The 12359-nt window shown below is 34.2% G+C and overlaps 2 protein-coding genes across 5 annotated transcripts; one reads left to right on the plus strand and one right to left on the minus strand.

Annotated features, from left to right (window-relative positions):
- Positions 1-951: 951 nt before the first annotated feature.
- On the plus strand, positions 952-3787 carry LOC120080024 (antigenic heat-stable protein). 4 transcript variants are annotated; one of them, XM_039034553.2, is made up of 4 exons: positions 952-1058; positions 1395-1533; positions 2074-2189; positions 3054-3787. In XM_039034553.2, the coding sequence occupies exons 2-4, from the start codon at positions 1426-1428 to the stop codon at positions 3394-3396; spliced, it is 567 nt and encodes a 188-aa protein (XP_038890481.1). In that variant the 5' UTR covers positions 952-1058; positions 1395-1425; the 3' UTR covers positions 3397-3787. The 4 variants fall into 4 exon arrangements, with proteins under 4 accessions (XP_038890481.1, XP_038890483.1, XP_038890484.1 ...); XM_039034555.2 differs by having other exon boundaries at positions 972-1130; XM_039034556.2 differs by having other exon boundaries at positions 1021-1260.
- Positions 3788-4257: 470 nt separating this feature from the next.
- Positions 4258-6607, minus strand: UREF (urease accessory protein F). Its single transcript, XM_039034552.2, has 2 exons — positions 6353-6607; positions 4258-5204 (listed from the first exon to the last, which is right to left on the minus strand). The coding sequence occupies exon 2, from the start codon at positions 5176-5178 to the stop codon at positions 4489-4491; it is 690 nt and encodes a 229-aa protein (XP_038890480.1). The 5' UTR covers positions 5179-5204; positions 6353-6607; the 3' UTR covers positions 4258-4488.
- Positions 6608-12359: the final 5752 nt, after the last annotated feature.

The following is a 12359-nucleotide window of genomic DNA, read 5'->3' on the forward strand; positions in this document are numbered from 1 at the left end:
GAGATTTCCCTTGTCGAGGGTTGAAGTTTCGGCTTATGTATTGTTTCCAAGTTTTTCTTTGTTCGTCGAGTTCTCAACGTTCGACCTCCACATTAGTCGAGTTCTCAACGTTCAACCTCTAGCCTCGGATTCCCAAAACAACAATATTTCTCTAATAAGTTTCAAAACAACAATATTTCTCTAATAAGTTTTGAAAACAACAATATTAATATTAAAGGTCCCTTTAGAAATATATTCATATATTGTATTTTATTACATTATCATAATAATAATTATTTAATTGATTTCAATACAAATTAAGTTTGAGGGATTAAATTTAAGATTTTGGGGAAAAAATCTTTTTGTCCTTAGGTTTTGGGTATAGTTTCTATTTGGTCTTTAGGTTTTAAAGTGTTACACATTTAATCTTTAAGTTTTGAGTTTGATTTCAATTTAATCCCTATGTTTCAAAATATTATAATTTTACCCTTGGCATTTGAGTTTTATTTCAATTTGGTCCCTAAATTTCAAGATTTATACTTTTAACCTCGTTTTTCACTAAATGCTAATTTTCTGTTTTTAGTGTTAGTATATGTTAATAAATTTAAATTGATTAAAATAATTATAATTAATTAAGTTTCACTATTTTTCAACACTTTTAAAATTAAATTTAAAATTTCACTACATAATTATTTTAAGTTAGTTAAGAGATATTGACGTTAATAATCGAGAGTAAGTATGATGAAAAATTAAGGTTGAAAGTGTAAAATTTTAAAATCTAGAAATCCAAAACTCAAATATAAAAGGTAAAATTATAATATTTTATAAACTAAATTGAAATCAACTCAAAACTTAAACAACTCAATCTAAAATTTAGAAACGGATTAAAATCGTCCCTAAAATTTATGGAAAGAAGAGGGAATATAGGGATAAAATGGTAATTTAATCCTGTTGTTTTAACCAATAAATAATGAAAAGAATCCTCCACCCTTACTCCCGGAGGCATACGTACATACATATCTTTGAGAGCCCGAGTTGGAAGAAAGAAGAAGCTCTCGTCGGATTAAACCAACGAGCAGGTGCGAAAGATCTGTTCGATTCTGAAATCACATTTAAATAACCCATTTACTGCAATCTTTTACAACAGTTCTGTAAGATTTAATCTCTTCTATTCGCTTCCGTGTTTGTTTCAATCGAAAATTTTGTTTCCTTAGCGGAATTTTTGCTTTTCCGGAACATTTGAAATCGTGGGGTTTCGTGATCATGTCTGCTCTTTTCTGGGTAGGAAACATTTTAGCGAAAAACTTACAGTTCTGAAGAATTTGGGTTGTTTTTTTTTTGAACTTATTGTTCTGAATTTGTCTGTTCTATTTGTGGTTTTAAGACTGATAAACATCGCTGTTGTGATTTTGAAGTGAGGAGAAAAAAGTTTGAAGAGAAAGATTCATGGGTTCTTCTTCAGTAATAACTCCAGAAGACGTGCTGGAGTCGTTGATGAATGATGGTACTATCGATTCTCTCAGGTTGAAGATCATTAACCAGCTCAAAGCTAATGTCAGTTTCGCTGCTTCTACATAATCCTATCTCGTTTTCTTTGAGTTTTAAATTGGTACTATTGAATCCAACTATGTAGTGCCCTGTTTAGAATGACTTGCCAAGTGTTTATAAATAGTTGTTTAACATTTAAACCTGTTTTTAAGCCTTTAGGAAGTCATTCCAAACATGTCTATAATATCGATCGAATGAGAGAAAGACACACGAAGGATGTTTCACTCGTGGTTCTTTTCAATTCAACAAAAGGTTAGGGTAGGAATTCACTTCTTTCCTTGACAAATTGAGCTACATTGAAGTTGGCTGTTTGACTTATGGTTTTAACAAGTCTAAGTGTGCAAAGTTCGGTTGCAATAAGTTATAGATACAAGTTGGTTATGATGTAGAAGGCTAAGATAAATCTTATAACATGAGTTTATGTAGTTGGTTGGATTAACAAATTGGTATTTTAAGCAAAGTCACATGCCTAACATAGAATGGTCTTTGAGCCTTTCTTTTCTGGCGTGGCGTTTGAAGTCTCTATGTATATCTGTCTTGTTGCAGGAGGAGCTTAAGAATACGACCATTAAAATGGTAGAACAAAGCAAAGTCCTCAATACTCCTGGGGCAGAGAAACAGACCAAAAGGGAGTTATTCGATGCCCTTCGACAGGAACTCGAGTTAGTATTATTTTTACTTCACTGTTTAAATGTCTCTTACCTCCCCATTCTTCCCTCCTTTTTGTTCACTATTATTTGAACTGAACTCAACACGAGGAGACAATTTAAATTTCATTACATCGTGTCTTTTCAATTTGTTCTAAGGACTGCAAACTTGGACCCTGTTTGATGGTGATTTCGTCTTTTATTCTGTTTTGAAATTTTTGTTGGTTTTCTCTCAATTTCTTTACCATAGCTTTCACCTTGCTTAAAGAAACATTTCAATTCTTATCCAATTTTCAAAAACAAAATCACCCTTTTAAAAATTACTTTTTTTTAGTTCTTAAAACCTGACTTGGATTTTGAAAACATTTTTAAATGTATTTAACAAAACAGAGAACCTCATAAGTGAAATGTGCTATTTTTAAGCATTATTTTCAAAAACCAAATAGTTATCAAAACAGTGCCTTGACTTTTTGTTTTTCCATCTTGTGAGGTCTGTGGCTAACGCGTGCTCAAGTTAACTACAGATACATATAAATGAGCATGAGTTCTTTGTTTTCATTGGGAACAAAAACTTCATTAACAATAAATACTTACAAAATAATTGAAGAGAATACAGCATCCTGAATCTTAAAGAAAAGCAGATTATGTATCCTCTTACGTGTTGATAGTTTCATAATGTTGTACCACATCTGGAATGTTCATGATGATTGTCTGTTTAAGAGAATTCCCCCTCCTCCTCTCCCCCTCTTCTTTTTTCCCTTTTTCTTGTTCTACTAAATTGTGCATCTGTTTGAACGCTTTGCTGAAGATGTAAGTGAACAAATGACTTTATACATGTTTAAGTTCCTGACACTTAAATTACTCTTGGATGTCATGCAGAGCACCAGTGCTTGAGAAAGCCTCTAAATCTGTTTGGGAATTAATTTTGGACAACAATGGGTTGGGCAAAGAAATAAACGACACGGTTGAAAAAGTATTTTGTCGATTGAGCGGCAAGGAACCTCCATTGTTCCCTCCTCAAAATGGGGATATGCCATCAGTAAAAGAAACTGAGAATGAGAAAGGCAAGGGAAAAGAACCTGAAGATAATTATCACAAGGAGAAATCACACCCTATTAGGAAAAGGAGTTTCAATGACATGAATGGCAAAGAGGAAAACATTGTTGCTGATGGAGCTGGAGAAAGTCTAGCTGTACCTGAAGAACATAGTAGGTCACCTTAAATTGAGTTTGAAGACAAACATGTCATGAACCGTCCTCTATGATGATGGATCTCACAGGTGTAGAATGCGATGATCTCTTTCGACTTAATCTGATGCGCTCATGGCCTGTGTCGAACATTAACAAAATTTGACACTATGCACGCCACACACGAAATTGATTGGAGTTCAAAATTTTGTTTGTGTGGATGTAGATGAACACTTCTATGATCTTTAATGTTCCCATTAACTTAATGGTTGGGAAATAGGGTGGTTAGTCATCAAAGACTAGCTCTTGTAATTCTAATCTATCTACCTATGTCAATGCCGAGAAAAGCCATATGAATACTGATTGGCCTTCCTGTGCAGTACTTAGAAGACTATATACATGAAGTTCCAAGAATATTCTTTGTTCCTTTTTGGAATGTTGTGTGCTACCCTGATTTGTGTTGAACTACATTTGAATTCAAGTCAGGTACCTTATTTTAGATCCTTCAAATTTGGATACTTGGCAAATGCCGGAAAAAAGAATTTTGAATTTTGAATTTAGGTAAACAAGTGTACGAACGAAGTTCTTCGTTCTTTATGTTTATGTTGCATGTACTACTAAGAACTGTAAGTGGAGATTGTAGGTAGTTAAATTGAAAGGTTCAGAATATTCAATATTTCAAGTATGTACGAGTTCATTAAATCCACTTGACCAGCAAAGTCTTGGATGGTTAAGGGATTAATAAATCCAAACTCAATGGAATTAGTCAACAATACCAACCGCATAAGATCCTTAAAAACAAGAGACAATGGTATATACGAGCAAGAACAAATCATGGCATGCCATTCAGACATACATTGGATTTTCTTCTGGGTATGCCATGAAAGAAGAAGGAATGTTGAAATGCCAACAAATCTCCATTATTGAATTCACTCTGATAGTAACACATTTTTTGAACCTCTAGTGCCAAAGTCACTAATTGTGTAAGTTATTCAACTAATCTCTAAAATGAATGTACTGTACTTTAGTTACGGGTGAACATTTTACTAGTTTCAAGCACAGACCAAGAAAGAAGGGGACACCTATACCCAAAATCACAGGAAAACAGTTTAACACTTCAAAACTTTTCAAGAACAAAACAGTCTAGAATTCAGGTACATATGGCATCCTTGTACTGTCTCTAACAGAGGAACGGTTTGGCAAGCTTCTTCAACGGGACGGTTCATCCATTTTTTCAATATGTCTTCAGCAACAAGCGCAAGCTGATGTTGCAACACAGCTGCACCCAAGGGTCCTACTAAATTCAATCTTGTTGCAGCAGAAATAACATCTCTCATGGTAATAAACAGATATGCCCTCTGTGACATTGTGCTATCCCATCCAAGTAGACCGCAGATTAGCCCGAAGATGGGAGCATGGTGGAACGAAACAGCCCCAGTCCCAGACAAGGTTGTTTCCCGCATGGCTTTTAGAGATGATATTTCAGAAAATACTATTGCTGCAACTCTCATAAGCGCTGACCCTTGTGTAACAGATGCCTTTCGACTAACTTCATTAGTCAACATTGAATCCAATAATCTGTCATTTTTTTTCCAAGTTTCAAAATCAGGCGATAGTGTGGCTGAATGCACAAAGGGAAGAAGCAAACTTCCAGTGTTGTCTAACAAATGGATCACATAGTTTTTAAGATCTTCCTGATGTGAGACAATGCGAGCTTGTATTGCAGCCTCGAGACCAAACGAATGGGCAAAGCCTCCAGTAGGAAGGATAGAATCGAGCAGTTGCCACTGGCTCCAGTGAAAATGTTTGTCATCCATGTCAAGATTGGGCTATCGCATATATTCTGGGAAACATAAACATGAGAACTCAACTGCATTAAAGATAGCTATCTAGAAAATGGATAAAACGAGTTTGAGTTTTGAGTGGCTGGCTTCAAATTTAGTGCAAATTGCAAAAACCATCATGAAGTATGATGGGAGTTACAATTACGCCTTCAAACTTTCAATTGTAAAAATTGGACCCCCAAACTTCTACAAGAGTTAAAACTGGACCCTCAAACTTATCATAGTGGTAGAAATTGAGAAACTTATACAATCGATACAACTTTTATAATTATGTGAGTTTGATGGTCCAATTTTAGTATTTGTGTAAATTTGAGGGCTCAAGTTTTACGATTGAAAGTGCGAGGATATAATTGCAATTACCATCCTACTTTAGAGGTGGTTTTTGCAATTTGTCCTAAAATTTTTCTAACAAGTTATAACAACTAGCTATGTTTACACTGTCAACAAGAACTACCAGGGAATATTGTCCTCTGGATGGTATACATATACAAAGGGTTCACCAAGAAATGCAGAAGTCAATAAACTACACATTTCTACTCGAGGTCACAACAATCTGAATCCATAATAATTTATTTTTGATATGAGAAACTTGACTTTCATTCGGAAAAAAAAAAATGAAAGAATAACATATAAAGAAAGCAACTACAAGACGGCGGTCCAATCAAGTAAAATGAAACCTAACAAATAATTTCAAAAGGCTGAAAAATGAAGTTCAAATAGAATCAGAGAATCGAACAAGGTCTCAAGATTGAATTCCAGAGTAACCAAAACTATGTAACCAACCATGCATTTGTTTAATTCAAACCAATTGAAACCCTAATCAATTGAAGAGTTCAATGGTCAAGAATCATTGAATTGATTCATAAATCAAGATCAAGGCGATCAAAATTGTAATGGGCAACTACTAATGAATGATGCAAAACGTCCAACAATGCTCGTGTACATTGGGTGTTGAACTACGAATGAATGATGTAAGAATCGAAATGAAATAGGAAAAATATTACAACGAAAAAAGAAATGGTAAAAGTTTGCAGCCAAGAATCAAGAAAACCGTAGAAAGAAAGAACCCTAGAGCATAATAGCACAGCCTTGTTCCAGAAAGAAGAAGAAAAACGAAGAGAAATGCGAGGGATGGAAATGAATTCACCTTAATTGGAATGAAAATTGAAATCCACCATGGAATGTGATGTGAGGAAGTGATCAAATTTCGAAGGTCAAAACTAAGTCAACAGTCGGAAAGGAAGAAGCCGCTGAATTCTGCATTTTTCTTCTTTATACACCATGTAGAGTTTTTGCTTTCTTTCTTTCTTTTTTATCCTATTTATTTATTTATTTAGCACCTAAAATTTTGGATTTGTAAAGACGTTTGTCATAGATTTTGAAAAATGGTGATTTATGATACAGACTAATAGTATGTTAATTATTCATCTCCTCGTATACTATTAAATAGGATTTATGATGACGATCATACACTTTTGTTTAGGCTTTTTAGGCTTCATCTCCTCGTACACTATTAAATAGGATTCATCTCCTCGTACACTTTTGTTTAGGCTTTTTAGAAGTAAAAGTTGTTCCCACAAACCAACAAGGGTCCTTTCAGGATGCTGAAAATTCCCAGGAAATCACCCAACATAGGATTTCTCCAAGCTAAACACGCTTAACTTTTGAGTTTCTATGATTGAGCCACCGAAAAGAAAGGTGCACCTTATTGATATAAGTAGTAACTTTTAATTCTTTTAAGCCTTTCTTAATCATACTTTCATGTTCTTAGGATCTCTCTCATTTGGATGTGATACCAGTTCATTCATATACCCCTCCTGAACTCGGGTCGTTACACTTCTCTTGTAATTCATTGATGTAATTCTCATTTATAGATCAACTCAAGAATATGTCAACAATTTTTTTTTTAAAAAAAAAAAAGAAAGAAGGAAAGAAAATTCAACTAGAAGGAAAGAAAATTCAACTAGTAAGGAGAGCGAGTAACTTAAGTGAGAATTGAATATCGATACGCGTACATACAATAGGACAATTCCATAATTTCACTTCGAAAAAAGGTTATTGAACTTAAGGTTTAAAGAGGTATATCAACTTTCGTCTAGATCTTGTCAAATGGGTCATAAATATAAGTATATCCACAAAGAGAAAACTCCTTTCAATTTGTCTAGGTTACATCTCAATTAAGAGTTAGAGGTTCAAATTTTTACCTCACCCTATTCTCATTCTTACTAATTGTGAACTTAAATAAATAAAGTAAAAAATACATTTTCCCTTCAACTTTTATTTGTAATAATTCAGTCATTCGTTTGATAACTCTAAAAAGGAGCTATTATTCCTAACTTCATTCGGACTTATTATTGAATTTTATGTATTTATTTGTGTTATTTTGTAGGTATCGAACAATCAAGAGGTAGAATTGGCGATTTGAAGCTGAACGGGGTTGATTTGGAGCAAATTGAAGTTGATTTGAGCATCCGGGCTTCAAAAGAGTTAAAAAGACCAAAATGTCCCTGCCTCAGTGTTACATGATTTGCCTAGTCCCAACGCTTGCCTGACGCTTGAAGGTAGAATGCCAAGGTGTAGGGCAACGACAGTGTTGCAACGCTACGAATGTAGAGATGGAGATGCCCTAGCGCGTGTAAGCGAGTGTCAACCCAAGCGTTGTGCCTCTATGCCTAACGCTCGGAGCCAGCTGCGTTGCAGCATTGTAACGCTCTATCTAGCATTGCGACGCTACCATCTTTCTATAAATACCTTCCTTCGATTTTAGGTTAATTTCATGTTGAATTTCAATGGAGGCTGAGGAAAGGCCAAACTATCTTCTTTTCCTTTAATGTTTTCGGTATCATTAGATTAGATTTTAGTTTTATTTTGGATTGTAAACATGTATTGGCTTGAACTCTTGAATTTGTCTATGAATTTATGAATTGATTTTTATCTAGTTTCTTGTATCAAGAATTCAATATCAATTTCATGAGTTTTTTTTGTTTTCAATTGATGTTGTAATTCTTAATTATGTTTTTCTTTGAATCTGTTTTAATTCTCAAGCATGATTATTGAGGTTTACTGTCACGCTTTATCGTGCATGTGCATGCTAATAGGTAGCAATAGTAATGAGGAATTTGATGGCTATTCCCAGGATGGTGGTTGGGATACCGCTCTCTTCTTGTAATAAAATCTGCATGAAAGAACGTCAAGAAAGAATAATCATGATTTTTAGCCCAATTTTTTTTTTTAAAAAATCTTGTCTCTCATGCATCTTTAACTCATTGTTTTGTGAAATTAAAGTCTTGCATGCTTAGAATTGAGTTATCTGGTTTATATTCCTGTTGTCACCCAACCTTTGACTTAGGAGTAACCTTATTTGTTTTAGAGCAAAACTAGACAAAGTGGATAAAATAGGGCCTATTGTGTATAAAAAAAAAAGACAAAAAAAAAGAAAAAAAAAGAAAAGCAAATTAGTTGTAGTTCTAAGAAAAAAAACAAAAAACAAAAAAAAGAGCAATAAAGAATCGAAATGAGGCAATAGCTAGCTTGCTCACAAAAAAATAGTGTGTGTGTATGCATGGATAGAGGTAAAAAGAGCTACCTCCGTCATGTCTAGTTAGGACCCCGCGAGGAAAGAGTGGATAGGTTCCTGACTATGGAGTGTGAAAGCTAGCCCTCTAGGTAAAATAAATGCCCTTTATGTTGTATGTGTGTGTGTTTAGACATCCTTGTCTTAATGTTAACCTCTTTTTTGCAAGTTTGGTATGTCCGAGGTTGATAACCGAGCCAGAGTAGAGAAAAAACGGACTGAGGACCTTATAAAAATTTTCCGGGCTGTGCAACTTAACTAGTAAGGCTCTAGACTTACTCATGCATGAATAGATTAAGAATCATTCTTGAATTGTGCTTCATTGATTGATTGTAATTGAATTTCGTTCTTGATTACAAACTTTATTCTAATTGACTATTGAGACTGAAGTAGCAACTTTGCAACTAGAGCTAGCATGTGTTTCATGGTTGCATGAGTATGTGTTTCTACCTTGCTCGAGACGAGTCCAAATTAAGCTAGGAATAATAACTCTTTTCGAGAGCTATCAAACACCCCCAACTTAATTCTTGCTCGTCCCGAGCAAGGTAGAAACACATAATAAAGCAATCATGAAACACATGCTAGCTCTAGTTGCAAAGTTGCTATTCCAGTCTCAACAATCAACTAGAATAAGGTTTGTATTCAAGAACGAAATTCAATTACAATCAATCAATGAAGCACAATTTCAAGAATGATTCTTAATCTATTCATGCATGAGTAACCCTAGAGACTTGCTAGTTAAGCTTGCACAGTCCGAAAAAGTTTTATAAGGTTTTCATCTCGTTTTTTCCCTACTCTGGCTCGGTTATCAACCTTGAACATACCAAACTTGCAAAAATGAGGGCAACACTAAGACAAGGGTGCCTAAACACACCACATAAAGGACATTTATTTTACCTAGAGAGCGAGCTTTCACACCCACTGGGAACCTATCCACTCTTTTCTCGCGGGGCCCTAACTAGACATGACGCATGTAGCTCTTTTCACCTCTATTCATGCATACACACACATACTATTTTTTTTTTTTTTTTTTTTTGTAGGCAAGCTAGCTATTGCCTCATTTTTTTAAAAATTTTTTATTGCTATTTTTTTTGTTTTTTTTCTCAGATTTGCAACTAATTTGTTTTTCTTTCTTTTTGTCTCTTTTTTTTTTTTTTTTTTTTTTTTTTTTTTTTTTTACAAAGTGTGCCCTATTTTAAACCTACTTTGTCTAGTTTTGCTCTAAAACAAATAAGGTTACTCCTAAGTCAGGACCTTTTAGGGTGATAATAGGAATACAAACCAGATAATCCATTTCTAAGCATGCAAGACTTTAATTTTGCAAAACAATGACTTAAAGATGCATCAGAGACAAGATTTTCTTTTAATTGGGCTAAAAATCATGATCATGCTTTCCTAACGTTCTTTCATCCAAATTTTATTACAAGAAGAGTGCATCATAAACCATCATAATAACAACAGAGCAACAGAGCAAACAAGGCAATCAAAGCACACAAAGCATAGTCCGAGCATAACGCTCAAGGACCCCAAGCTAAAATAAAACTACCCAACATGTACCCACCCCCAACTTTAAAACGATAAATTGTCCCTAATGTATCTCAAGTAAAGCTAAAAAATAAAAAGGACAAGGAAACAGAAAACCTCCCCTAAAAATATGTCGCACACGGGATGATGGTTGGAATACCGCTCTCTTCGCTTTTGTTGAAGCTTTGGAGAGGCCTACAAAAAGAAAAATAAAACAAAAACAAAAGCAAAAGAAACATACAAAACAAAAAGAAAGAAAAACTACAAACTACAAAAATAAAAAAAATAAAAATAAAGAAAAGAAAAAAAAAATACTACCGAGGGCACAAGAAGGAAGGCTAGCCTCAATCGAAGTCTGGTGAGTCCGGTTCTTATGACAATCTTCTTCTGATAATTGAATCTGGAAGAGAGCTCCTCCCCCTCGGTAAAGCACTCTCTTATCTTCTTAGACCGCTCCTGGCCTTCGAACTAGCCATTAATGGTCGGCTTCATTGGTATCTTTTTGGTATGCGTTCCCTCTGAAGGTCGCTTTAAAAATCGATGCTAGCATAGTAGAGACGGTTCTGTCCTTTCTATATGCCTTACCTGACGAGCGATCTCCTGACTCACCCTTAGGGACTCGATAGCCACCTTAAGGGCTTCAGTGGACATCCTTAAAGCCTGCTCCCCATAAGACTCCTCCGCTACTGGCACATTGTACTGATCCCCAGGAAGCTCCTTTGCTGTGAGAATATCCTCGTCATCCCTATCGTTCTCATCCTTCTGATCGACTCGACACCCATAGAAGGCGGCTACTGATGACTTACAGATAGACACCCGACATCCCATCCTCTCCTCATCATCAGGGATCTCCACCCCATAATTCCGATACAACTAAGTAATCAAGCTCAGGTGCCCTAAGCTACCTGTGGTGGAATAACGCTCACATTGGTGGATTGAGGCCTTAATGATCTGCCCGCATTAGCAGACATCCCTTGAATGAGATAGTAAAGAATTAAAACCTTTAACAACAGAAGGATTGGAACCTTTAACCTCTTAGTCAATAGTGTATATATTATGTTAGTTGAATTATTTTATGCTAGTTTAGTCATTCAACTTCATTATATAACAATTTAGGGTGTATTTGGAATACATTTTCAAGTATTTAATTTAAAAAAATAAGTCATTTTGGAAGAAATTGGAGTGTTTGATAACCCCTAAAAAATAGCTTTTCAAGTGTATTTTAATGAATTTTTAACAAAAAATGTATAGATAAAAATGAGTTTTTTGACAAACATTTTTTTCTAAGTCAATCCAAATGGGCTCTTAATCTTCGTACTTTCAAATTTATAACAATTTACTATTTACATGAAAATCTTCACTAAAATTAAGTGTTGTTTTTTAGTAACTATAAACACATCATCCCTAAATAATTTATTAATCTACATACGTTACTTTGATTAATATATATATCACGAAAAAAACATGAATAAACGACTTTTTAATTCAATTGACACACAACCTAGCAAGCAACAAAGTAACTTGTGAAAAAAAAAGGCTTAGATATTCTTTTGGTCCCTATACTTTTAGTTTTGCTTCATTTTAGTCCTATACTTTCAAAATATTAATTTATTTAAGACTCTACATTTTCAAAACATCCATGTTGGTCCTTGTACTTCTAAAAGTGGCCATTTTGGTCCATTGTTAAAAGTACAAGAACCAAAATGAACCAAAATTGAGAGTACACTGACCAAAATGAATATTTGAAAAATACATAAACTAAAATGAATCAATGTTTAAAGTAAAATGACAAAAAAAAAAAAAAAAATTTCAAAAGCACATAGCTTAAAATGAACAAAAGTTGAAAGTAAGATCAAAATAAACATTTTGAAAATATAATGGAAAAAAAAAATCAAGATTGAAAGTGAACCAAAGTAATATTAAAAAAAGGATAAAATTATATATTATTATAAATATGTTAAATTATGTGTAATGTAGATGGTCATTATTAGTGTCCATTGGCCATGTGTCACTTATCCATTACTCCATATGTTGTCCATATGTTGTTCATGTGTCT

The sequence above is a fragment of the Benincasa hispida genome, chromosome 6 (assembly GCF_027475165.1).
Source record: "Benincasa hispida cultivar pf3 chromosome 6, pf3_genome.v1.1, whole genome shotgun sequence".
Classification (NCBI taxonomy): domain Eukaryota; kingdom Viridiplantae; phylum Streptophyta; class Magnoliopsida; order Cucurbitales; family Cucurbitaceae; genus Benincasa; species Benincasa hispida.

Coding starts and splice junctions, on each gene's coding strand:
- LOC120080024 (XM_039034553.2), top strand. CDS start 1,426: ATGGGTTCTTCTTCAGTAATAACTCCAGAAGACGTGCTGGAGTCGTTG. Junction 1,534..2,073: donor TTAACCAGCTCAAAGCTAAT/GTCAGTTTCGCT, acceptor GTCTTGTTGCAG/GAGGAGCTTAAGAATACGAC. Junction 2,190..3,053: donor GCCCTTCGACAGGAACTCGA/GTTAGTATTATT, acceptor GATGTCATGCAG/AGCACCAGTGCTTGAGAAAG.
- UREF (XM_039034552.2), bottom strand. CDS start 5,178: ATGGATGACAAACATTTTCACTGGAGCCAGTGGCAACTGCTCGATTCT.